The 27,238-nt window shown below is 47.7% G+C and overlaps 1 protein-coding gene across 1 annotated transcript; it reads left to right on the top strand.

Annotated features, from left to right (window-relative positions):
* Positions 1-412: 412 nt before the first annotated feature.
* HTRA1 (HtrA serine peptidase 1) lies at positions 413-27,063 on the top strand. Its single transcript, XM_065746922.1, has 9 exons — positions 413-869; positions 11,888-11,987; positions 12,292-12,496; positions 21,143-21,337; positions 21,996-22,028; positions 23,077-23,191; positions 23,316-23,373; positions 24,242-24,337; positions 26,356-27,063. Exons 1-9 carry the CDS (start codon positions 413-415, stop codon positions 26,522-26,524), a joined length of 1,428 nt encoding a protein of 475 aa, XP_065602994.1. The 3' UTR covers positions 26,525-27,063.
* The last annotated feature ends 175 nt before the right edge of the window (positions 27,064-27,238 follow it).

Raw genomic sequence — 27,238 nt, 5'->3', positions numbered from 1 at the left:
GCTGTGAGCGGCTCTGATTGCAGCAGCACAGACGGTGCTTGGTACCCTCGGGCAGCTCGGTAAGTAAGCGTCGACCCCCCTCGTGTTTTGTGCTCTGAGTGGTGGCGGTATTTGTCATATTAAACGCGCAGCGGGTGCCTTCTCCTATCGCAGAGCCACAAAGGCTGGCCGAGACCTCTCACACCCCTCCCCAAGTCCGACCCCACCGCGCCACATCACAGCTCCCGAACCCCCGCAGCCTAAAACAATTCCTCCCCATCACCCAACCTCCCCCCCCCCCCCCCCAAGCCCCGATCGGACGAGGGGGGCTCATCACCCCGTGGCCGTGCCCTCGGCCGCCCCGCCCCCCGCGCCGCCCTCTCTCCTCCGCTTAAATCCCGCTCCTCCGCCTCTCTCCTCCGCCACCGCCGCGATGCTGCCGCCGTGGTGCCGGATCGCGGTGCTGCTCGCCCTGCTCCCCTCCCCGCTGCTCGCCGCCCCCCCCCCGCCCGCGTGTCCCGAGCGCTGCGAGCGCTCCCGCTGTCCCCCGCTGCCCTCGTCGTGCCCCGGCGGCCCCGTGCCGGACGCGTGCGGCTGCTGCCGCGTCTGCGGGGCGGAGGAGGGCGAGCCGTGCGGGGCCGGGGAGGGCGGCCCGCCGTGCGGAGAGGGGCTGCGCTGCTCGGTGCCGCCCGGAGGAGGGGTGCCCGCTTCGGGCACGGTGAGGAAGCGGGCGGCCGTCGGGCGCTGCGTGTGCGCCAGCAGCGAGCCCGTGTGCGGCAGCGACGCCGTGACCTACGCCAGCCCCTGCCAGCTGCGGGCCGCCAGCCGCCGTGCGGAGAGGCTCCGGCAGCCGCCCGTCATCGCCATCCAGCGCGGAGCCTGCGGGCAGGGTAAGGGACCGAGGGTAAGGGGGGCGGGGGAGGGCCTTGCTCGGAGAGCGGAGCAAGAATGCGGCGCTCCGAGGCTGCCAAGCGTCAGGGGGAAGGAATCCGGCGTCCCGCTCCCAAAGCCGGCCGCTGCGCTTTGCCTTCCTCCGCCCCAAATTAGGGATGCCGTAGGGAGCCGGGCTCCGAGCCCGGGGAGAAGCGGTCTGCGGAACGGCAGCGGGGGTCGGGGGCTGTGCGGCCTCGGCGGCGTTTGGAGCCGAGAGCATCCCGCACCGCGTCCAAAGCAGCGCGGCCGGGGAGACGCGGAGGAGCTCCTGCCCCTCTGCTCTGCGCTAGGACAGCTCACCTGGGGTCCGCAGTGCGCGGAGCCGCTGGAGCGCCCGCAGAGGAGGGGACAAAAGTGACCCGAGGGATGCGACCCATCCCTGCGAGGTCAGGCTGAGCTGGGGCTGCGTGGGGCGGAGGAGGCTCTGGGCAGAGCGGCCTGACAGTGCCCGAAGGGCGGTGAGAAGGATGGGGCAGGCTTTTTTAGCAGGGTCTGTTGTGATGGGACGCTGGGAAATGGTTTCAGACCAAAAGTGAGATTTAGGCTGTTTGCCGTAAGGGTGGTGGCCCGTCCCTGTGGACACAAGGTCAGAGAACGGGGCAGCGAGCACCTGGTAGAGCTGTGTGTGCCCCTGTGCGCTGCGGGGGCAGTTGGACCAAATGGCCTCAAAAGGTCCCTTCCAGCTCCTGTGATGCTATGAAATAACTGAGTGTACTTTCATGGACGTGCCGCGTCCGTGTAATGACGTAGGGAATCCGAGCAGGAATGCGGGCTCCGTTAGAGCTGAGCACAGCCCGTGGCTGCAGCAGCGCTGCAGTGTCCACCCGAGCCCGATTTAGCAGAGCACTGCTCATTAATAACGGCACTGCTGGAGAGGAGGGAGCTCGGAGCTGAATAGCACTGTGTCCGACTTGACGCTTCTGGAGGACCATCCAGAAGCAAGAGCATCCCCGGCAGCAACAAGTGGTGTGGTTTTCCTTGGGCACTGCTGTTGTGTTGGTTGTACTGGATGGAGTGCTGCAGGTCAGCTCCCCCCACACCCCCATCTCGGGGCTGTGTGCCCAGCAGAGCTGAGCTGGGGCTTTGCTCAGTGCGGCAGGATGAGCCACTGGGGTGTCCTAACACTGCTCCGATGAAATCCGTTAAGCCACAGCTGCGTGATCGTTCTGAGCCACTCTGCACACGTGCCCAATTAATTAACAGGAGTTTAAGCCAATTTCTGAGTAGCAGAAGGGTTCGAGTAGTGCCGTTTCCCTAAGCACTCACCTTCTGGCTGTCATCTTTTCTCCACCTTTCGCCCCCTACTCTCCAGCAGGATGGGAAGGGTACAGCTCCAACTCCCGACTTCTGATCAATGCTGCCCATTTTCCATCCCGCTGCTCCTCCTCCGTGTAAGGGCTGCATTGTTCTCCTCGAAACATTGCTGGCATTTAGCACCCGACACAATCACAGCTTTCACATTACGGTTTCCTGACCTGCAATGTAACATAACGCCTCGTGATTTCGTTGTTTTGTTGTCTTCCCCCCCTCTCCTCCCTGGATTCTCGGTTCAGGGAACCAGTAGCATTGCCTTACACCTTGCTCTGCACTGTCTGAGCTCAAGGAGGATGCTGGGGGTGACCTTGCCCACCTCCTTGACCACCTTCCTTAGGAGCACTGGCACAGGGACAGCAGCTCTTGTTCAGTTCCCCTGTCAAATAGGGACAAAAGGAAGGTGATGGAGGATGAGCCCGGGCGCGTGGTTATGCCCAGTGCTCAGCAAAGTTGCTTTATATATGTAAAGGACCTGAAATAAACGAGCAGACTGCAATGCTGTGCTTCCATGGGGGTGAAAGGCAATGCCTCACGGGCAGCTCTGGAGAGCTGTTGATTTTTAGTTTTGAGTCCATTTTTCAGAGTGTGTTTTTTACTTACAGATGGGGTTGTCTTCGATTTTTATCCGTTCGTATAACAGATGGAGACATAGAGCAGAAAAGGAAAAAGGTTTTTTGCACTAAGAGCAGTGAGGCCCCAGCACTTCTGCCCAGAGCTTTGGGTTCCCCATCCCTGGAGGTACCCGAGGCCATGGGTGGGCTGTGGGCAGCCTGAGCTGGTGGGGGGGGGTAGCCAGCCCCAGCAGGAGTGGGAGCCCGGTGATCTTTAAGGCACCTTCCAACCCAAGCCATTCTGTGGTTCAGGTGCTCCTTCCTCTTGGATAGTGGGCGTGGTGGTGATGTGTTGGTGATCTTAAAAGCCTTTTCCAAAAATCTTCCACAGTGAGGGTGATGAGGCACTGGAACAGGTTGCCCAGTGATGTGGTGGATCCCCCATCCCTGAAGACTTTCAAGGCTAGGCTGAATCAGGCCCTGCGCAACTTGTTCTGGCTGTGCTGTCCCTGTTTGTTGCAGGGGAGTTGGACTAGATGGCCCTCAGAAGTCCCTTCCAACTCTTAAAGGATGATTTGATTGCCTGATTCTGTGTCCTGCTCTGGGAGCTGCCCACAGATGAACCCACGTTCCTCTTCTAACCTTTAACCAGAGGAACAGAAAAGTTCTCTGTGGATGCTCTCAGTTCCTCCTGCCTTTCCTCTGGCCGTTTGTGACCCAGATTATTAGGGTTGACATTGATTGAGCCCTTTAAAAAAAAACAAAACAAAACAAACAAAACCCACAACACAGCAAGACTAGAATGAAATACATCAGCAAAGAATGGGAAAAAGCAGTAGGAGCTGCCTAAATTCTGCCTGCAGTGCTGGTAGGGCCAAGTGCTCTGGCTGCGTTGCGATGAGCAGCGATGAGTAATCAGGGCAGGAAGGGAGACTCAGCAATCTGGGGATGTCAGGAAAGAAGCCAGAGATGTATCAAGAGGAAAGCAGATATTGTTCTTGTGAATCAGGCTCCAGCTGTTTCCCTAAAGATGATGTTGGACACGCGTGCTGGAGAAACGTTATGAGCTTTGCAGGTTGCTCAGCACGTGTGAAACGAGCTGGGCTGGGAAGGGGTTGGGTGCACAGAGATGTGCTTTTGCCCAGGGCTGACTTTGGGCCCTTCCATCTGCTCTGTGCTCACGGCTGGGTGGTCCTAGGCCTCGTCCTCTGCTCCCCTTCTGCAGGACGGGAGGGAGGGAAAAGCAGCTGAGCGCAGTGGAAATAAATAGCTGCATGTTTCCAGAAGAGAAGCAATTCCCCAGTGAGGGATGAAAAACTGCTCCAGAGCTGAGTGCTGTGCTCCGGGAAGGGTGGGGGGGGGGGGGGACTGGGAGCTGCAGTCTCACCTCTTCCCTCTCCTGTGCTCAGATTTCCTTCCCAGGAGCTGGGAGCAACTCTGACTTCAAACAGGTCTGTGAGGGTGGACTTGGAATGAGGAAGGGTTCCATGCTTTCATCTGCTGGGCTTTGAGATGTAAGGGTACCTGTGAGCAAACAGGAGGAGCCCATTAAGGAGTCTGGATGGGACAGGGCCTCGTGTCCCCAGCAGTCAGAGGAAAGAATCTGCTGCCCAAGAAATAGGAGAAGCTGGAAAATATTTTTCAAATGTGAGTTTATGTGCACTGAGAGCAAAAGAAAATTACACTACAAATAGGCACTGGGACGCTGTGGAATGTGGCTTTGGTGGGTAAATCAGAGCAGCAAATTCCTTGCTCCTGTGCATTGCCAGGGCCCCAGATAGGTGTGCAGCGTGGGCATGGAGACTGTGCTCAGGATGTGGGGAACGCAGTCAGACTTGGTTCTGCCTCCTGGGTACAGTTTGGGATTCCCAGTTTGCCCCAGAGAGCAGGGCATAACTAAAATCCAACTCCTGACCACCCCGGTTTGAAGGGCTACAGTGTGATGCTTTGATTGTGTGCGGGTTGAAGATGCTGCCTTCGTATCTGTAGCAGGAGACTGATGTCTTAGCTTTAAAGATGAGACGTGGCTCTCCAACAGTGATACTTCAAAGCGTCGATAATAGGGAAGGTCTCAGCTACCTATTTCTGATAGCAATTGGGTTTGCACTGATTTTTAGACAAATAACCAGTGGGTAGGGCAGGGGCAGATGGAGAGCTTTGCTCAGGGTCACCAGTGAGCCGGAGCGGAGCTGAGAGCAGGCAGAGCCGTTCTGAGTCCCTGCTGGTTTTTCTGCAGCTCCATTTTCCATGACTTTTCTTTTCCATGAGTGTTTCTGCCGTTTGGGCAAAGGTCTGCAAGCAGCACTGATGGATGTCAGTCTGCTCCTGCAGAAAGTGATCCTGGAGAAGGCAAACGTGGTGGGACCGAGCGCTGGGAAGGGGACAAGAAGCTCAACCAGGTCTCACTATTCCACCCCAGAATGAACGCAGCCCCCAATGCCTCTGGCTGGAGAGGCCTGCATCTAACGAAGGGTTTTTAAGGTTACTCGGTGGAGAAAATGTAGTTTAAAACGCAACAGAAAACCCCAAGAACATTTTATTCTCGTGTCTTCCTGCCCATTGCTTTCTACAAGCTGAAAGCAATCCTCTCTTCCACTCTGTTCCTAGGCACCCATCGCGAGCGTTTCTCACATACTCAAGAATAAGACTTTGAAGCTTTTGTAAGACTGGGAGGGGATGCTCAGCACCTGGCAGCTGTTGCTTGCCGGAGGGGTGCAGGAATTACCGCCTCGTTGTTGCCTAATTGAGCTGTGCGGGGCTCTGTCCCTGCGATGAGCTGAGCACCAGGGACTGAGTGCTGGAAAAAGGAGCGGGGAAGCAATTCCTGACTCATCTGCTGTATTTTCTGCCTTCTGCAGAGGAGAGGATGCCACGGCCGCCTTAACCCGTTGCCTGAAATAATCTTTTCATCTGTCGGCAGGAAATAAGGCAGACTCTTTTCCATAACTTGACTTATATTCCTTAGTGTTTCCAGCACAGACAGGACTACTGTTAATGCCGTTTTTGAGCTTAGCATTTTTTTTTTTGTCCTCATCCTGAACTGCTGCTCTTCTTTTTTTTATTTTTATTCTTTATTTTTTAGTATTTATTTTTTAATTTATTTAAATTAATTAAAAATTAAAGAATCCGATTATTATTTTTTTTTTTCCAGTGCTGTGTCTGCCGTGAGCTTTTCACACGGGGCACGGCCAAGCAGCTCACACTGCTGTGCATCACTGTGCCCATCACTCGTCCTCACTGTGTGACTGTGTGTGGCAGTGCCCTGGGACAGCATGTTCCTGCAGCAGCTTGGCAGGAGCTGGGCTCGCTCAGGCTGTGTTTACAGACAGCAGCTTCCCCTTGTGTTGGATGGGGCTGCTGGAGCTTTCCCTTGCTTCTATCCCCACCAGCTGCAGAGCTTTTGGTCATGTCTTTCTGCTAATACAGATGGGAGATTTATGGGTGCACTATTTCTTTCATGGGCTTCAGTCTGTGGCTGTTCCCATGGGACAGTGGCCATGGGTGCACCACGGCCTGGTTTGCTGGGGTCAGGATGAATCAAGAGAAATCTCCACATATAAAATATATTGCATAGTTAATGTACATAAGTAACAAAGCTTATTTATGTTCTTTATTTCACCTTTGAATCGTAGAATGGTTTGAGTTGGAAGGGACCCTTAAAGCCATGTGGCCCAGCTCCCTGCAGTGAACAGGGACAGCCACAGCTCCATCAGGTGCTCAAAGCCTGGACCAGCCTGGTGCAAGATGCATTCATGCCAAAAAAACAGCTTCACTTCCCATCCTCACCTCAGGCTTGTCATGGTTCTTGCTGCAGGAGATGTGTTGAGTGAATGCTAGATTTGTTCAGATTACTGTTTGGTAGAGTCAGGTGCTTGAAATCGCCCTCACATAATGCTATGAAAATATTTTTGTTGTCGTTGGGGATGTCATGCTTGTGTAGACTTTCTTCTCAGAAATCAGTGACGTTTTGTTTCTTTCTCCTTTGATTATACAGGAAAAATAATACTGATGTAATGGTGGTTTTGTTACCGTGGTTCTGTGGTTTAGACCTCTCAAACTTCCCTCCTCTGATCTCAGAAATGTTCCTGAGCAGATTGCCTGCAATACGTAGAGTGTTGTTTCTTCTTTCCCTAGTGTTTTCATTGCGTAATATCCTTTTTTGGAGTCTTACACAACTTACCCTTGAATAGGAAGTGGGATATTTAGGCTTGCAGTTTTACATTAAAAAGAAGTGGCAGCAGGGTCCTGTGCATCACTTTTTCCAGTGGTGCTGATAGCTTTGTGTCAGTAGTCACTGGTTCTGCACACCCAGAGGTTTCTTTTGTGGTGCTCGAGCCCTGTTGGGCCATAGGGAGATTCAGGCTTTGCTTTTGGATCCTGGGACCACAAGATGTCACTACTCAGGGTGGCATCAGTGAGTGTGGTGGATGGGATGCAGAGTCGTAGGATTGTAGGAACGCTTGGGTTGGAAGTGACCTTAACAGTCATCCAGTTCCAACCCTCTGCCGTAGGTAAGGACGCCTTCCACCAGACCAGGTTGCCAAAAGCCCCTTCCATTCCTGGCATCGAGCAGAGTCCTACCACTCCTTGGTTCTGGCATGGAGCAAGCCCAAAGGACTGCTTAATTTGGCTCCCCAGGAAGGATGGAGCACAGGGCTTGTTCAGTGAAGCACCTTTAAAGGGTGAACCAGGACGTGTTGCTCTACTTGCCCTGCAGTGTGCATGGGAGCATCCTCTGCAGCCATCTTTACAATGTGTATGCTGTTCCTGGTGGTTGTCTAGATGACTTTTGTTTCAGGGGAATTTTTATTCATCTTGAGGGGAATTAAGGTTTTAAAGAAATTGAAGGCTCTACTCCAAACTGAATCTGAGCTTTTTGACTTGGAAAAGATGTGAAGATGTCCAGGTTGGGTCACAGCCAGGGGGTGTGCAAGGCAGAAAATGGCTGATGGTTGCCCACAGGTTAGCTGTGTTATGGCCAAGAGACGATCTCATACCAGTGAGAGCTGAAACTCATCAGCAGCGTAGCTGTCAGGTCCCCTCGAAAACTCAGGAAAACTGCATGGGAAGAAGATCCATTTCTGCAACTCCCTATGAAGAGTCTCTTATGAAGAGTCCATCATGAGATGTGGACCTCCGTGAGCAGATGCAGCTCTCACAGCTGAAGGAGAGAGATGACTTCCATGAGATCTCTATCTCCAAAGCATCTTTTCAGCTTAGCTCCAAATATTACCAAAGGTGACGTGTACCAGGCGTAAGCATTAAAGCATCATTGCCACTGTGAAACAAAAACCTAGATCTTAGCATGCTTTTTGGCTCCTCTGTACGAAACCACATTATTTCAGTTGTCTACAGCCTTTTTTCCATGTCTTGGGGTTCAGCCTTTCCTTTCAGCAGTTTGTTTACTGATATTACTGCCGTTAATGTTGGCAGAGGATTTTCCCTTTCATTCAGGGGCTGGCAGCCAGCACACCTTTTTGAAGTCCTTCAAAATGTAGTTGCCTTGGGATTTTTTCATGCTGTAACCTATTTATGTTTTCTTAGGCAGCTTTTGGTCATTAACTGAATTCACAACAATCGTCCTATTAGTGTCATTAATGAAAGTTTCTTAACCACGCTCATGGGCATTTAGGGCATTGTGCAATAGTTCAATAAAAACGATACAAAACAAGTAATCACAGCATATAAATAGGCAGAGAACAGGCTGCAGAGATCTGAACACTCTGAAGCATGAAGGTATTTGGGAACTATAGCATTATTCGAGCCCAACTCTTGATATTTAAAAAAGAACAACCAACCATTGAAGTAATAAAATGAACCTATTAGGAATGTTAACTCCAGAAGGGTATGGTTTAGAAAACAAAATAGAGATCCACAAAACTGAGGAGAAATGGTCATTTGGATTCAACAGTGGTTATCCCAAAGAAGTGGGTATTAAGAGAGGAATGTATGTTTTTGGGATCAGTTGAAATATGGAATGAAAGGGAAGATTTATACAGGATAGAAGGAAGAAATGTTTACAATAAGGGTGGTAGGCAATGGCCCAGAGAGGTGGTGGTGCCCATCCCTGCAGACACTCAAGGTTGGGGAGTGGGATTAGGGTTAGAGTTACTTCTGAGCACCTGGTGGAGCTGTTCATTTCTGGGGGGTTGGACCAGATGACCTTTAGGGGTCTCTTCTAACTCACGCCACTATGACTCTGTGACCTGCTTTTGGGGTAAGTCAGAAAGCAGAGGATGTTGAATGTAACCTGTTCCGCTCTTCAGCCTCTTCTGAACCATCACCAGAGCTGACAAATGTATGTGTTAGGCAGAAGAGGAACATATCTCCTGTGGAAGCCCTGAAGTTCACTGCTTTCTTCTCTTGGCTGCTGATGGCTGCACACTACGGCGTGGTTGTTGAGGAATGAGCATCTGTTCGTGTTAGGTTGGTACTGCTGGAATTTGCAAGGTAGTTTAGGCTCCCCTGAAGGAGTGAGTGCCTGCTGGTGATTCAAATCTAAGGTAAAATTTGGCCTGGAGGTTGTTCTCGGTGGAAAGAGCTGTCAGCTCACACATGTATTGCTTAGTAATCCCAAAGAGCAACGCGCTGTGGTGAGCACTCAGTGTGTGTGTAATGGTAAGCTGCATGCACACAGGTGTCCATTTTGGTCTGCTTTTTTTTCCCCCCATGATCCTATTCTGCAGATATACATGAAGTTTTCAGCATATTCATTCTTCTACTGCTTCTCCTAGATTTTATGGGGTTTATTTTGTACGATGCTAAAGAGCAGTTCTTAGGGATTTTTCCCACTGGTGTTCCTCAATGAATTCATCTGAATAGTACTTTGACTTTTGTTTATTTGCTTAAAAAAAAAAAGGTGTGTTTTCCATTTAAGTGGGCACTCATTCAAGAGCTGTTGCAAAACCCTGTTACACAATGCAAGAATTCCTAATACATAAGCAAAGGACAGGCGTGGTGAGCTGGTGTAAGCTTTTTAGGTCAGTATGCCATGAATCAGTATTTATTACCTAACTTTTTCACAGTCCGAAATTCTGACCTTCCCAACTCGTGGTTCGTCTGGGTCTGCCCACGCTGGTTTATATGCAGGAGAGCATCACGGCTCAGCTCTTGGCCTTCGCAGCTCCAAGGCTCAAAGTGATGGAGTATTAGCAGTCTCACCATGCACAGCTCTTCTCACATAGCTAAATGCCAAAAGAAAAAAGGTATAAAAAAAGCTGTGTTCCCCGTGCACTGCCCCCCCCATCTGCAGCAGCTCTCTTTTCCAAGGGCAGGATGTGACCTTTAAATGCCTGCAGCATTGCAACTAAGACCAGATCATTCGGGGAGCGGTGATCAAAGAGCAAATTGATGGATCCGGCCGTGCCCCGTGGCGTTTTATCCCCACGTCACGTTAATCCCATCTGATAATCTGTCTGAGCTCCCGTTTCATGGGAGCAAATGGATTCGAGCTCATTCTCAGCGTGGTTCCCCCACAGCCCCCATTGCCAGTTTTATGCGCGGCGATGATGCTGTTCTCGTGTCATACTGGGTGTCAAGTCCAAGGATCACCGTTTATGCACAAGTCAGACGGTGCTTGAGAGGAAAATAGTAGGCGAGAGCACTGCTTTTTTGATCAATGTACTTGGATCGTTGAGCAGATTAACATGTCTAAACTGTTAGTAGATTAGGTGGCTGCTGCTGCTGTTGCTCATTGATTGCTCGTTAGGAGCAATCAGGTGCTTCGGAGGGTGTGAATGGAGAGATGGATAGGTTTGTGAGTGGTGGGTTGTGTTGGATTGAGTTGAGCATCACCTAAGGGCGATATGTGCCAGCTGGTGTTATTGAGTCCCCTGAAACCTGGTTTTCACCCTGAAGCAAACCAGTATCTGGTTAAGAGTACCAATGATTTATTCCCAAACCATTCCTCTGCAGCTGAAGCTATTTTTCTTTCCCATCACCTAAGTGAAAATGTTCATATCTATGTAGTCTGGTTAACAGTTAATGCAAGTGGTTTATAGGTGGCTAATGGGATGGTTTTGGAGCACAGTCCCACGTCTCCCGGGGTTCTGGAAATAAATCCTCCTGTTAAGCTGTCACGAGCACCTGCAGCATCCCCAAGCTGCTTACTGCTTTAATCTGCAGATTTGGGAGCCAAATGGCAGGGATGGGCAGTGCAGCACAGCACGTAATGCTCATCTGGAAGTCACACAGATCCTCTTTGTGCTTTACATGCGAGATGTGTTGGATAAAATGGGGGTACTGATGAAAACGGGATGTTCTTTCTTGCTTCTAGGGAAATGTGATATTTGGTGCTCCTTAGGGTGCTGGATTGCTTAGTTGCTCCCAGTTTAACATAAGTTCTGTCCCTGAACTGCGAGAAGGGGGAGCTGTGTCAGACCTGTCTGTTCTTTTCCGGAGTTTTTTGGACATCTGATGCTGCAGACAGGTTTTCCGTTGGCTACAATAGGAGCTCAGCATCCAGTTGCTTTTGGAAATCCCAGTGACGTCTCTTGAATGCTCTGTGACTGTGGGCCTTTGTGTTAAATACAGCCCAGGAATGCAAAGCTTTGTGGACGCATTGTTTTCGTGTGTGCGTATCTATTTTTATAGCTTCAGGGGTGGTTCCATAGCTCCAAAATCCATGGGGTCTGCTCCTCCATGGGGCTGCAGGCAATGCATGGAGCAATGCATGGAGCTCCTGTGTCTCGGTGCCTGGGAAGGGCTGGGCTTTGAGACACGCTGGGAGGCAGCACAAACCTTCTACCCACCTTATTCTTTCCCAGCAGCTGCTTCAGGCTTAGGTAGGGATTAGGACCTTATCTGTGAGCTGAATCTGGGGCTGCTCCATGCAGGGTGCTGTAGCTCACAGACACCAGTGCAGCAGATCTGCAGCCCCATAGCCTGTCTGCGTGCACTGGAAATGAGACGTTTGTGTGGAGCTTCCTGTTGTAACAGCAGAGCTTGCTGTGCCAAAAGACAGAAGGGAAACTGCAGGGCAAGGGTTGTGCTGCAATCGACTTGTAAGGAAGGGAGAGAGACCCACACAGTGCTTTCAATTCAGGTGTTTTGCAATGATCCTTCTCCTGTCACTTGAAGAACTCATGACATGTGTTCTGTTTCTATTTCAGGACAAGAACACCCTAATAGCCTGAGGCACAAGTACAACTTCATAGCAGATGTGGTGGAGAAGATCGCTCCTGCTGTGGTTCACATCGAGTTATTCCGCAAGTAAACACCATGCCCAGTTTTGATTTTGTATTCCTGCAAGCAGCTGACTCCAAGCAGCAGCAGATTCATGATGTACAGCAGCAAAGAGGGCTCTGAGCTGATAGATACGTCATGCTGAAGAATTAAGGATAATTTAAGAGTCCTGGCATGAAAAAACAAACCCTAGTTTAAAGTAATGCATGTGCATTACCTTATTAGCAACAGAAAGCAATAGCTGATACTCTAAAGCATTGAAAACAGCCACTGTGTGTGAGCCTGCAACCTTTTGCAGGGATAAGCATTTGTTATTCCCTGTGTGTTTCAGACTTCCTTACTCGAAGAGGGAGATCCCTGTTGCGAGTGGCTCGGGCTTCATCGTCTCGGAGGACGGGCTGATAGTGACCAATGCACACGTGGTCACCAACAAGAACAGGGTGAAGGTGGAGCTGAAGAATGGGGAAACATACGAAGCTAAAATTAAAGACGTTGATGAGAAAGCTGACATTGCACTAATTAAAATAGATGCTCAGGTGAGTGAGGGCGGTGGGCAAGATGCGTTTTATCCCTCTTTGTTTAGAAAAGAGGATGCTGTGTTGCTAACTTCAAGGGAAGAGCAGTGGTTTGGTGTTTTTCACAAATCGTGGTGGGTGTGCATGCCTTCAAAGCCAAGGTTGTGGTTGCTAGTGGTTTATCTTATGACCTCTCCGTGTCATGCAGACAAGCTCCTATCACTTTAGCGTGAGTCCTCAAAACAAACAGAACATCAGCACAGCTCGCTGGCTCATCACACACCTTGCCAGTGCAGCTCTCCTGCTCCAAGAGATGTGGGATGATGTTGGCAAAGAGATGTGCACCACGCAGATGTAGACAGCAAAATGCAGAAGTGTCTTAGGAAGTCTCTTAAACGTTCAAGCTGAAGCTGATGTTGTAAGATTCCCCTGCAGGTGGTTTTCTAAACCAAATGGGTATGGAAGTCCCCTCCCACAGTCTTCAGCCATGTCAGACTTGTGGATCTCAGTGCTATTCCACCTCCTGCAACAGCAGAGCAGTCGTCCTGTGGCTCTGCACGTAGAGTGCAGGTGGAATCTTGTGCTGAAACACTTCTGCTCAACGCAGATGCATGTGATGGCTTGAGGTGCTGCACGGATTGGTTTCCCTTGTTTGGCCTTTTTGTTAACGACCTCCAAAGCTGACGGGCAATCATCTGTTGTTTGAGACACGTGACTCAGAAATACATAGACCTTGAGGGTTGTTTCAGTTCAGACCTATTCCCTGGCGAGGCAGAAGTGTTTGTTCCAGAGTTCATGACTAAATCAGATGCCTAAAGCAGAACTCTTGGATGACCCAAGGGTTGTTCCCTCGCCACCTTTGTCTTTAAAAGGCTCTCTCAGATTTTTCTTATTTAAAAGCTTCTTCTCAGCAGAATGATCAGAAAAAAAAATCCCCAAAATATTTTCCTGCTTTGCTGAGGATTAAAAAAGGTGCTAGGAAAGCGAGATTCAGAGAAGGGAGAAGCTGGTAACTCAGAGATAGAGAGGGAGGAGGCACTGAGCTGATGCAACACATTGTTTTGAGGCCATGAGGAGGGAACAGACCTCCGAGTTTTGTGTTATCTGACACCCTGAAGAAATCACTCCAAAACTTCCCTGGCACTGGAGTGCCTGATGGAAGAGCCCGAGTACATTTATAAAAAAACGAATCGACCTCACTTGTGCAAACAGTGAGCACTTAAGGACCCGGGGAAGCTTCTGCAGAGCTGCAGTGGGCACAGCCCCAGGGAGAGCTGGGCGCCTCCAGGCTGGAGAGTGGCTTGGAAAAAAGGGAAGGCAGCCAGATTTCTTGTCCATAGTGGAAAGTGCTGCTAAGCAGGACTGGAACTGGTGATTCTGGTTGGGCTTCAAGATGACAGATACTTGTCTGTTTGTTTTTTTTTCCCTTAAGTGCAAATATGTAATGAGGTGATGATCACAGTCTTATTCCATCCCTTTATCTTTTGGATGTAACTGTGGCTTTCCTTTGAGAATGCTGCATCAGTGGGTCATTCTACATGAGTAGATCATTTCAAGGTATACTTCTCTTCCAGTGTTCTGTCAGAACAGGCAAAAATCTACAATTCTGATCTGCCAAACAGTGTCTTTTAGAGGTATTATTTATTCACAGTTCTCTGAATGCAGCGTGCTAACTGAGGATACAAGATGGTGTTTTTGGCTTGATGTGTTGGCTTCTGAAGCTGCCAGCACAGCGCATGCTTCAGATTGTGAGCATTGCAACCCAGCTCACTCATACATGTTTGCAGATTCTCTCAGGCAGGGAACATTTTCAGTCTTGGAACCACCCAGCACTGCATCAGCAGGAGATTTCTTCTTCGTGGGCTGGGGGAGGGATCGACGCGTTGACATTACTGTCTATGAGAGAAAGGATCAGTTCCAATGAAGCGTTGTGGGGAGCTGATGCCTGGACACAGAAGGAAGTGAGTGGGTTCTGCTGCCTTCATTGTCTGATGGCAACTGGGCCACGTCCATCTGGGCAGCAGGAGATCAACTGTCATGTCTCTTCTGTCAATGGGGCAAAGTAAAACTTGACAGCCATAGTTTGGTGTTTGCCTGGTGAGCATCCTGTCCGTGGTACAGCTCTACCTGGTGTGTTGGTCCCCGTTGGCCCTGCCCGTTTCATCTGAGGAGAAGCTGTTGAGTTCAGGTTTATTTGATGACTGAAAACATCAGTGCTGACAGTACAATTAACCCATTACAAGTCTAAATAAGGCATAAAAGCCATCCCGATTTTTCTGAAGTGAGAGGTGAAGTCCTTCATGAACAAGTTATTTGAAGGTGACATCAAAGATGTTGAATTTTTTTCTTCTTCCTATTTTTCTGTGGCATGTTAAGGCAGGATCTGAAGGCTGAAGAATGCCTCTGTGGTTATGATCAGAGCTGGGCCTGAAGTATGAACTGAGGCTGTCAGCTGGTGTTCCTAACACTGTTAAGATTATGCAGCAGCATGCACTGTGTTTTTCTTTAAGCTGTGGACATCTGGCCAAAGGGACCTCTAGAACTAATTTGGTTTTGCTCAGTGGAATGGGGAATCTAAGAGGATGATAAAATGCTTAAGTGAACAGTGCTTGATAAACTAGCAGAGTGAACAGTTTCCCTGATGAAGTCCTTATTTAAAAACATACTGAAGTCAATGGGGATCAGAAATACTGGGATCATTCTTCCAGTTCTCAAAGAGATTTATATTCACAGTCTCCAGGGACACTCTGTGTCCCTGGAGGTGCCTATGGCCTAGGTTGGATGGGTTTGGGGGCAGCCATCTCATGGCGGGGTGGGACTGGAGCTCAATGATCTTTAAGGTCCCTTCCAACCTAAGCCATTCTGTGACTTCTTGTGTCCATCAAAAACCACAGCAATTTGCTGAAGTCTCAAAAGCAGGAAGCTCATTGGGGTCATCTGTGTTAAACCTGAAGGCATTGTGGCTTACAGCAGTGGAGGGAGTATCCTTCCAAATGGGGGACCCATTTCACCCAGCAGATTTTCCTCTCCCCATGGGTTGTTCCCTATGAATGGCACTTTTGGGGCATATCTTCTTTCTGCACACTTAAAAGCCTTCCGTGTGGCATTCGCCACTGACTGACGTAGCCCCTGAATCACTGAAAACATGCCAAGATGTGAAGGCTTTCATTTCTCAGTGCAACCAAATCTACATGCTTCTATATTCCTAGAAAGGGTTTGGCACCCAAGTGATACAACAGCGGCGAATTGCTGTTGCACCTCTGCTCTGTGGTGATGTTTCAGCTCTTTGCTCGTGTTTCTTTCTAGCATCTACTAACAGCCACTCGGTTCAGTGCTCTTAAGTCAACAGGACCTCCTGCCCTCACTGCTTTGGTGGTTTCTGAGGCAATGCAGCCTCTGTATGTCTGTGGTCAGAGGGGATTTGCCTCCCTCCCTGTGTGTACACACTGCAGGAAGCTGGGAAGCAAGTGTTCCTGTTTACGTATCAGTATTTTAATAGCCTGCGTTTTCAGAAACCAAACTACTTGAATTCCAGATGCAAGTGGCTTTTCTCCAATTCTCTATGACTTGGAAATCTGTCACTGGATATTGCATTGCTTCCTTCCAAATCTCCCACAAGGAAGTCCTCGTCTCACTTGCAGAAGCATTTTGGACCTGTGGGAGTGAGGCAGCATGGGAAAAACCTGGCTGCTTGGGTTGGGCAGCAGCATGGGGATGGTTGTCTGCCCTGTGCCCCCTCTCTTGCCCCTGGAAGAGTTTTTTGTTTGAAGTTCCAACTTAAGTTCATATGGCAACGTCCTCTGAACTTAAGTTCAGAGGACGTTGCCATATGTGCTTCCTTCCACACACATTGAGAACATCCGTTGCAAGGGACAGAGCTTTCATCATTACTACATTTTATTTCGAGGGCCAGCAGCAGTGCCTTGCCAGGCCATTGAAGTCCCAGAGACATGGCGAGACAGCTCTTGGCCTTTTTTTTTTTCCTGCAAGCTTCCCATGCTCCATATTTAGATAAGGCAACTTGGTTTTGTTTTTCTAACTGTCGATGAAATACTTCTGGAGACTTGTAATGCATTCAGTTTGGGTTCTTCGTTTTCTTTGGCATTTTGTCAAATAGCTTCAGGACCGTAGATGACAATCCACATTTTCATAAGCTCACAGCCTGTGTTTTTATTTTGCCATAATGTATTCTGAAAGTTAAATAGGTCTGTTAAAGAGAGGAGAAGTACAGTTCCCAGGGAAGCTGCGTGCTTTGCCAGGGTTGGTTTACAGCTGCATTGGTGCACCATACAAACACCTGCCTCTTTTCCACCTAAACACGAGAAGTGCGAATTGGACACCCACTGGTGACTGACAGTGCTGGTGGCTCTCCTCTGCCTGACTCCAGCTCTGCTGCTGACATGTCCCTGGTGAACATCTGGCTGAGTGTTTTGCTCTTCATTGCATGCAGTGGCTGCATTTTGGTGCTGGATGAAGCCACATCTCGTGGGAGTTCTGTTTACCCAGGGCTTGAGTCAAAACCCTATATTAAAATGTGTGGAGCACTTCAGGATGAGAGAGGCTTAAAATATTAGTGCTAATTAATGGCTCCCTCTCCATCTGGGTGTAAACAGTGAGTCATGTGCCACTTATGGGTTTGCATGTTTAGTCCTATTTCTGTGCGCTCGCAGATTTGTCTCGTTGAGTCAACACCGATCCCAGCAGGCGCCCGAGGGTTAATCCAGTGAAAGATGGAGGGAGAGCAAGCAAGTTATGTGTTGCCCAAGGTCATGCAGTGAGTCACTGGGAAAGCTGGGCTTAGGCACTGGGATGCTTCTGGCTCTGTTCACGCACTGCAGGGCATGCTGGTTGGCCTGTGTTTTTAATTAACTGCTGTGGCAAAATCTGTAGCTGAGTGAAGACAATTGTGACTTACAGCTGCGTCATGCTGTTAGAGAGCAAACACACATTTAAAACCACTGGAATATATGTTGTGTCGATATAGATATACTCACTGTTACCAGTTCTCCCTGATATGTACTCACAGAGGTGCTGATGTGATTATTTACATGCAAATGCTGCTAATTCTGCAGAGAACACGATAAGAAAATGCTTGATAGGACAGCAGGTAATGCAGCCCCAGTTTTGCCAGGGGAGGTTTGGGTTGGATGTTAGGAAAAAATCTCTTATCAGAATGAGTGGTGAAGCACCGGCACTGGGCCCAGGGTGTGGTGGGATCACTGATCCTGGAGGTGTTCCAGAGATGTGGGGATGTGGCACTGTGGGATGTGGGCAGTGGACATGATGGGCGTGTTGGGTTTGGGGGTCTGAGAGGTCTTTTCCAGCCTTCATGATTCAGTGATTCTATGTAAACCTGCTTGAGTCCCTCCGCCTTTGCTTTAGCACATAGACTGCTGGGTCTCGTTCAAGAGGTGTGCTCAGCATCCTCCTTGTTCTTGAGGTGCGCTGACTCAGGGCTACAAAACAGGAAAAAAGAAACTTGTGAATGCTGCATTAGTTCCACTTGCACTTAACTTCAGATACTGTGTTTTTACATGAGGCAGCATCTCTTCTGGAAACACGCTGCGCGGAGGGCACGTTCTGCACAGCTGACTGTCACAATGTGCAGAGCGAGGTGGTGATCGCAGCAGATTTTTGCTGCTAGCAGATGAGAGGTTAGCCCTAACTCTTTCCAGAAGGCGTGCTGAATCACACAGATGGCCCACGCCAGTCCGTGCAGCGCTGGGCTTTGAACAGAGGGCTGACTAGTATAGGCGCAGGCTTGAAAACTCAGCACAATCAGAAATAATTGTGTTAGTCAGAGGCTGCTGCATGTTTTTCCTTTCTGCCGCCAAACGCGATTTTGGCTTTGTGTCTGTTTTTGTAACTGAGAAACATTGTGTAAATCTTAACTCTGCGTGCGACCGATCTGTTGTCTCTGTTAATGAAAGGGATTTTTTTTCATAGTCCCTTGTCTGTTTCGTTTATTGATTTAAATGCCCTCCTTCTTTATAAAGCATCTGCTTTCCGTGCATCAGCCACTTCTTGGGGTTTTTTTTTTTTTGTCTTTTTTCTTTTTCCTTTCAAAGCAGAGCCAGAAAGCGATGCACTTCTGGATCAGCGGCGTCTTGAAAACACGTGCTGCGTAAGCTTAATAGCATCTGGAGGCAAGGGAGGGCCAGGGTGCTCCTCCTGTCCAAACAATACCCATATGGAGCTGTGTGCTGCATGCACGGCTTGCTTCCAGCACAGCTCCTCGTGCTGCTGTTGTCCTGTGCTGGGGGAGCCCTCGGAGTCAGGGCTGCAATTTGAGGTTATGAACAGCTGAGCCCAGCTGAGCTGGGATGTGGTGCTGCTTGGTTGCAGACTTGGGATCACCCTTGGATCCTCAGAATCAAACCACAGCCTTCGATGGCTTTCCCTGTTGGCTGTGGCACTAGCAGTGGTGCAAGCAGTTATTATTTGTCATTGGGCACTGCTGCTTGTGAAGGCTTTCCTCTGAAAGAGCATGGGAGGGGAGATGTTTCTTTATCACGCTGCCTGTTCTGTTGCTCTCCCAACTGATTCTGTTTAACAGGCAGTTGGCTAATTAATTCATGTCGTCTTGAGTCCAAAAGATGAAGTTTCCATAGAGCATCTGATCTCGTCTGGGGTTTGGCAATGAGTTTTATGAAAACAATATGTTCATCTGATCATAGCTGTGCTGGTGGGATTGTAACGCAGCTGGATAAAGGATGCTCAGAATGAAGCTGGTTAAATATTGGAGCAGTAATTACTGTGTATGTGGCAGCACGTAGTGATGTGACTGGTGTCTCCTGCATTTGCTTATGGGCACTGTGCACCTCCTAGGAAGGAGGAACATAAAACCAGAGGTGAAAAATGCAAAGCGATGGGTTTAGTTTCTCTCAGTGGGTTTTTGTCCCTGTGGGTGATTTATTGGTACAGTCTTTCAAGCTGCTGCTGACAGAAAATGACTAAAGGGGTGGCTCTTGTTTTCCAAATCAAACACGTGTAATATTTTCTCTTTTTGCCAGAATGTAGCTGTGATTCAGGTTTTATTAACTTATAAAGCAAATTTATCACTACTTGGGGGTACGTACAAATAATCGGGACATACTAAATGCTGCCTTGCCTCTTTGCTCTGTAAGCACACAGTTTGCCTTTATAATCCCTTCTACTATAGGCATGTAAGTTGCGTGCTTTGGAACAATACAGACTAATACAGACTAAAAAGGCACCTCTGCTGGCTTCCAGCAAGAAATAAATGGCAGCAAGAGGTGTTGAGCCAATTTGTACCTTCATTTTAGGGACAAAGCTTAAAAGTACCATTTATGTTAGAAGAGTTTATGTTATCTGCTTCTTGGAAACTGGTTTAAGTTAATCCATAGGTGGGGCATCCACTGCATCACCTATTTTGGAAGTTTGTTTTCTTTTGTAGGCTAGGCTTGTTGTACAGAGGAAAGGATTTTGCAGTTGGGTGGTGTGGAGGAAACCTGTATTTGAAGTTCAGTTTATCAAGCAAACGATCTGTCCTGGGAGACTTCTGTTTCCATTTAGGGTTCAGTACCTCTCTAATCTTGCAAAATTCTTACACTGGAGCCTCAAGTGATGCATGTCCTAATAATAATCCTGATAATAATGGAAACGATCTGGTGCCACGGTACCATAAGTACCTGGAAAGAGTCAGGATCAACAGGTTAAACATGAAAGGGTTAAAAAGATGTACCGAAGGATGAAGACTGGCTTTTAAAAACGTGGAGCAAACCCAACACATTTCGTGCAGGCAGATGATACATCAATGCAGAGCGTTTCTTTGAAATATCTTCTGTTTCTGAATGCCCTTAATTACTTTGTGAGCAGGAGGCCCCCAGGGACTTCCCTGCTATTATCTGCTCGCTGCTCTCGGGTTGTTACTGGCTTAGTTTGAACCATCTGCTGGCCGTCTTCTTCATATGTCCTGGAGAAACAATGCTGAGTTGATCCACTGCATTGGCAAGGGTGTTAGATCCAACCTTTGCTTTTTAATTTCTTTCTTTCTTTCGTTTTTAATTGCTGTAAATTGCGGCACTCTGCGTTGATGCTGGATTTAGGAATGTTTTCTGTCTCGGGGGAGAAAATCTTCAATTATGTGATAGTTAATGTTCAGAGATAAGATCTTGAAAGGAAAAAATAACAGCATCCCTTTCTGTCATAAAAGAAAAATACTAGGAAGTCTTTAAATCCCCACATCTTCAGAAGACACCTAGAGTACGTAGGAGGCAATCTAGTTGTCTGTTGAACAAAAAGATGAAACATTAGCTCGTGTCTGATGGGAATATGAAATGCTTTTAACTACACACATGTTTGTTTGATACACTCTGGCTGTTGCTTTCATGACTCCCTTTAGAATTCACTCTTAAAGAATATATTATTTTTTACATCAGCAGCTGTTGGCTAATTACTTCAAGAAGCTGTTGGAAACAGCTCCTTCCTGGTATCACCAAATGTTTGCTTTGTACAGCAGTGCACAAATATTCCTTTGGTCTTCATTTGTTTCTGATTTAATGTGGGTACCTGTTGTGAAGAAAGCACTCTTACACTGTTTTTTCCCTCACTCCATTAAAGAACGGTTATTTCTGTTCTACCCGTGTAGGAATGTCGTGACAACATTTGAATTTTCCTTTCTTCTGAATTTATTTCTGTGGTCAGGGTAAATTGCCAGTCCTTCTGCTTGGCCAGTCTGGAGACTTGAGGCCCGGAGAGTTCGTGGTTGCCATTGGAAGTCCATTTTCCCTCCAAAACACGGTGACAACGGGGATTGTGAGCACCACGCAGCGCGGAGGAAAGGAGCTGGGGCTCCGCAACTCCGATATGGACTACATTCAGACGGACGCCATCATCAACGTACGTCTTCAGCCTCAGCCCGTCGGGCTCTGAGATTTCTGGAATAGTTGCTTTGAAAGTTTCGCCACTAATGCAGTTCTTAAGAACAGCGAGCATAGCTGGCTTTTCTTCCATCCCCACAAATGCGGACATCTGCAGCGCAGCAGTGTTTGATTGTTATTAAACCAAACCCCAAAGGGACTGCACCAAGCACAGTGTGCTGCCTTCCCTTCAGCTTCCTATGGCTTGCAAGGGAGGAGGCAGCATTCTCCAGCATGCAAGTGTCTTCTCAGAATCTGTCATGCTTTCTAGAAAGAAGCCAAGCTGAGCTTAAGAACTCAAGATTGTTCCTGCATTAAGGCGAAACAATAGTTTTTGTCTACTCTTGGCCTTGTAAGGGATCTTCACTCACAGCTCCCGAGCTGTATTAATATTAAAACCAATGAAAAACAACCCCTAGGTTACTCTGGCAAGAGAAGGAAAATGAAGTGCTTGCAAGAGATGGAGGATGTTAAGTGCATGTTAAGTAGTGGTTTGGATTTTTAAGTGTTCCATTGCATATCTTGTATAGATAATGGAAGAACTTCTACAGTAACATTTCATAAATCCCTTGGACATTTTACTGACTGTGAATTAAAAGGTCAATATTAAAACATGCTCTTTCCGTGTTTGTTTGCAGTACGGAAACTCAGGAGGACCCTTAGTGAACCTGGTAAGAGTTTCTTTGTTTGCTTAGTGTGAAGCCTGTTACTTTCTGGTCTGAAAACAAAAACACGTGCACCATAAGTGCGATTCAGAGCTTTTGATGTTTGCCTGACTACACAAAATTCACATGGTTCTTACTAATTATTTGTCTGTGTTTTTGTTGACAAATCACAAACTACACTATGATTTCAGTATCTAGGTGTTTACACTTTGCATAGTTTGGGGTGCCATGCCCAAATAATTTGCCCATACTGTGCAAGAATTAAAAAGTGTGTTTTAGATGGGAGGTGTTTGCACTCGCTATACACAGACTATATACACCACGCAGCTGAAAATGGTTTTGTTTCTTGCAAACTTGAAGCTCAGTTTAATGGTTCGGAAATGTGTGCCCCCCTTTATTTCGAAGCATAATCCCAGGGTGGGAAACCCCACACGTTTACAGGTATCTTAGGGCTGTTTGCTGGTTCTGTAGGAAGCATTCAGCTTTCTTACAGCAGCTGCAGGAGAGCTAGAGGAGAACAAAGCAGGCTGCAGAACCAGCTGGCTGTGCAGGAGCTCTGACAGCCCCAGGTGGGAACAAAGAGCTTCTCAGAGGTTCTGCATTGGAAACTTGGCAACTTTTTTCTACTCAACTTGCAAAAAAACCCCAAAAATCTACAGCACTAGTAACCTGCTGTTTAGAAGTTGTGGTTGGATAGTTAGCTCTTTCAATCCAAACCCTTTTTCTGTCTCTGCCCCAGCACGTCAGTGCTTGCCAATGGGAAACCCACTGGCTCTGTTGGTACACCTCTGCTTGGGGTGAAATCCTCTTTTGGCATGGACCGCTCATCCACGTGAGAGCTTTTCCAGGAGCCACACTGCTGGGAAGAGCCTTTGCCTTTCCAGAACTTGTAAAATACTTTTCATATCAGTAGGTGATTCAGAGAAATGGGTCTAAAAGGCAGTGAAGTCCAGCTGCAGAATTGTGCACCTTTGTGACTGCTCAGAAGAAGTAATCCCTTTCACTTTGAGATGTACATTTCACATTTGTTAACAACCATTTCTGATTTCTCCAGGATGGTGAAGTCATTGGAATTAACACACTGAAAGTTACAGCTGGGATCTCATTTGCTATTCCATCTGATAAAATCAAGAAGTTCCTAACAGAATCTCATGACAGACAAGCTAAAGGTAATGTATCCCACTGCTCTGAAAGAGAGAGGTGCAATACAGGTGATCCACCAGAGAGCCAGCAGCCCCCAAGGTTCTGTTTCTGCTAAGAGCATTTGGTAAAGGCCTCTTTTACTTTTTGTAGGAAAAGCTATAACCAAAAAGAAATACATTGGCATAAGAATGATGTCTCTAACTCCTAGGTAAGTAAAAGTAGGAAAGTATTTTTTTTAATCTTGCTGAACTGAGATCATTTCACATGGGTTTGGAGCTAACAGCTGACAGAAAGGGGCAGGAAAATGCTGGTGCCAGCTCTCCCAGTTTCTGCTGCCTTCTGTTGCTGCATCCGTTACATGATTGGACTGTGGGCTCTTGTATGAGCTGTGGTTCAACAACTCCCTGCCTTTTATTTTTCCCCTTATCATTTCAGAATAGAAGAACTAGTAGTTGTTAACTTGTCCTGGGGCTCAACTGCTATTGCTGCCATCTATCCTGCTCTGTCGCCAGGTTCAAGGATCACAGCAGCTCCACGCGTAGCTTCATTTGTACAAAATAATTTTGATTAAGTTCCCTTAATGTGAACTGAAGCTCTCATGTAGACTTGCTTATTCAAACTCAGACCAGAAAATAGCAGATTATGTTAATAGAAATGGTCAACATACACTGTGTGTGTGTGTGCTAGGCTACAATAGATGGAGCATTACTACTTTGTGCAGTAGAGCAAGCAGGCAGTTTGCATTTCACTGAGGGTCAGCAATGTGACAAAGCACTGAAAACTGAGGGGTTTTTTTAGGTGCTCTGAATCTTCTAGAACTGAAGTCCAAGCTTTGAAGAAGCTGGTCTCTCTGTCTGCTGAAATGACTGCCTTTGCCAGAAATAAGCAGTAAAAGCCATTTGTGTGGAAAAGTGCAGTAATTCTTGAAATAATCTTTTAAGGGTTAAAATGAACTGTGAGGTGTCACGTCAACATGTGTAAAATATCCCAGCTAGTAAATGTTAACAGAGTAAAAATCCATGGTTTTCTCCCCCACGTTGGCACAGTATTCTTATGGATGCTTCTTCATTTTCCAGCAAAGCTAAAGAGCTGAAGGATCGCCATAAAGACTTTCCTGACGCTGTCTCTGGAGCCTTCGTTATTGATGTAATTCCAGAAACACCAGCTGAAGCGTAAGTTGGAGTACTTCTTTTCTCAAAACCACTGCCACTGTCTGAAGGAGAGAATGTTCCATGCTTAGCTGGCTATCCTGGTTAAGCTAAATGAACAGAATTGTGACCATCTGATAGCTATTAGGTTGTCAGCTCGAAATCAGTTTGTGGTTTTCGTTCGTTCCCTGATCAGCAATAACGCAGACGTGCCAGCACGTTGCTGCAAAGCCCTGTCAGAGTTCCCAGCTGAAAGGGCGAGGAGTCAGGGAGCGTGAAAGCTCACTTTTCATTTTTCTCAGCCATCGCTTCCAAGACATCTGCTGTACCAGTGCCAGGGCTGAGCTGGAGCTGATGGCTCGTGTGTGCTCCTGCAGCCCTGCAGGTCACTGCTGTATGAGGGCAAGGGGAGATGTTTTGCTCCTGCCTTGCAAGGATGTGGCTGGCTTATCCCAGACGCTTCTGTGCTTGCTAATGGCAGCCACTGGCTCTCCTGGTGCACCTCTGTTTGAGGTGAGGTCCTCTTTTGGCATGGAGCATTCCTCTACGTGAGACCTTTCCAGGAGCCATGCTGCTGGGAAGAGGTTTTGGGTTTGACCAGCTGATATTTTCCTCTGTTACTCAGCACTGCTCAGAGCCTCAAAGGCTGCTCAGTGCCATGCTTCATGGGGTGCCTTGCTGAAGGCCTCCAGTCAGTGGGACTGGGCTGGCTGGCTCCTGTTGGCAGCACCTACTGTCCAGAGTTTGGTTAAGATGAAATTACTCAGCAATCCAGAGCAGGAAATAGGAAACTTTGTCCGTTTTCTGGAACTGGAGGTCATTTAAGAAGGGCATAAATCTGTGGCAGCAAAGAAGCATACGTAGCACCACAGATGAGGACAGCAAGCTGCTTGGTGCTACCAGATTTATCACACTGAGAGACCAAGAGGATGGTTGGATGATACCTTTCTGTCACTACAAGATGTAATGTAAGCTGGCTAGCTTGGTTTTTAAATTATTGCTGCTTTTTGTAGACAATTCTTGTTAGCAACCTAACAGGAATAGCAGTGCATGTCTGTAACATGAAACAGAACTTCTGTTGGTGGAAAGGTACCACAGCTGTTTGCTCCATTGTGAATAACATGCACTCACTGCCCTGATGCACGGGTCCAAATTGAAGGTACAGAAAAAGCATTATTGCAGTGACAGCAATAGTTAGCAGAGGGTGAGAGCAGGACGTTAGGTAGAAAACAGTGAGGTAACAAAGCCTTGCGATTTGAAGGCAAACTGGAGTCAAGATGCCCCATCTAGACAGGTATTCAGGGGGGTCTGCAGCAGCTTATGTGGGACTTGGGTCAGGAGCAGGAGCCTACCAGCGTGAGACACCCTGGTGATCAGGGATGGATTCTGTGGGGGAACATGCTGAAAGTCACAGCTAGAAGTAGGCAACCAGATTTGTTAGCAGGATGACAGCGTTGGCCAAGGCATCCTGCTTACAAGAGGCACTCGTGTAAGGCATTTTCTGCGGGCGGAAGAGGTCTATGACTGGTCTGTGGTTTTGTGAAAACGGATTATGCTGAAGGGCTGAATCATGTCTGATCTGGTTTCTTGGTTAATATTTCCATGACTTGGAGCCAGATTATTGTGCAAGACCAGGCAAGACACTGTGGTTGATGGTATCCCTCAGCACCCCGTTTCTCAGTCTCAGCAGCAGCCCCGGGCAGAAAAGCCATGCTGGGCCAGCCCTGTTTGATTGGTGTGTGGTGGTTGGGTCTGGCTTCTATAGGCACCTAGGAGCTTCTGGTGACTGGCTAGATGTCTGCGTGTTTAAAATATGAAGGTAGGGCGAATGGCTGCCAGGCACCGTATGGAAAATGGCACAGTACATTAAACCAGCACTGCTGCATTAATTCAGACTGCTTTCAGGGGGCCTGCTGTGTCTCTGTCTAACTGCTGTCAGGTGGGAAATCAGAAATATCCAGTGCCTTTTGGTTTTGCTCAGAAGTACGGTGAGGATAATGAAATGGCCGTAGTAGTAATTTGTTGTCCCTTTGTCTTTTCAGTGGTGGCCTGAAGAGCAGTGATGTGATTATAAGCATCAATGGACAGTCGATAACTTCAGCCTCTGATGTCAGTGACATTATTAAAAAGGACAGTACTTTGAACATGGTTGTACGCAGGGGTAACGAAGATGTTATGTTAACAGTAATTCCTGAAGAAATTGATCCCTAACCAGAAACATGAGCTGGATTTCATGTTTTCTTTTAACAGCGTTGGACTGCTTATATTCTCTCTGTGCTGGTACAGGAAACGTTAGACTTCTGACCAACGTTCTGCTTCTTCAGCAGATTAGTATTGGCCAACCGAGTAACTTCTAATAGGTGTAAGGTGCAAAGATCCGTGTAATTTCACATACTCCAGATGATAATTTTTCCTTCTGTATTATATATGCAATGTATTCTTTACTGGCTATTACATTCCCCGCTTAACAGATCGACATTTGCTTCCCTGTGTTGAATAGATCTACCATTATTTCCACTAAGATTTAAACAAAACCCACGCACGCAGTGTGTGCTGTGGTATTCAGGTATTTATAGGTTAGCTGTGTTTTAACTGGAAATGCCATTGTAAAGGAGTAGTTGGTTCAAAAGAAAAACACAACCGGGTCAAAAGTTTGGTTTATAAACACAGATATCCCAGCCGAAATAACCCTTTGAGAACAGGATTTTAATATTATATTTTCCTAGTGTTATTAAAAGACTTCAACAGTACTTCTTTTTGTGAGTGATTTCATTTTGCATCTTACAGAGCTTTCTGTCTTTGAACATCTGCCTAAAAGGATGTCTTCGTTTTAATCATAAAGCAAAACATTTGCTTCTTGGTATGTGCATCACACTGGATCTCCAGTGTTGCCCGTCTTCCATATGTTAGCATGTTTTCCTTCCA

The sequence above is a fragment of the Cyrtonyx montezumae genome, unplaced genomic scaffold, assembly GCF_038088225.1.
Source record: "Cyrtonyx montezumae isolate F1298 unplaced genomic scaffold, pur_monq_1.0 scaffold_4, whole genome shotgun sequence".
NCBI lineage: Eukaryota > Metazoa > Chordata > Aves > Galliformes > Odontophoridae > Cyrtonyx > Cyrtonyx montezumae.
This window is presented reverse-complemented; position numbering and strand designations above follow the sequence as displayed.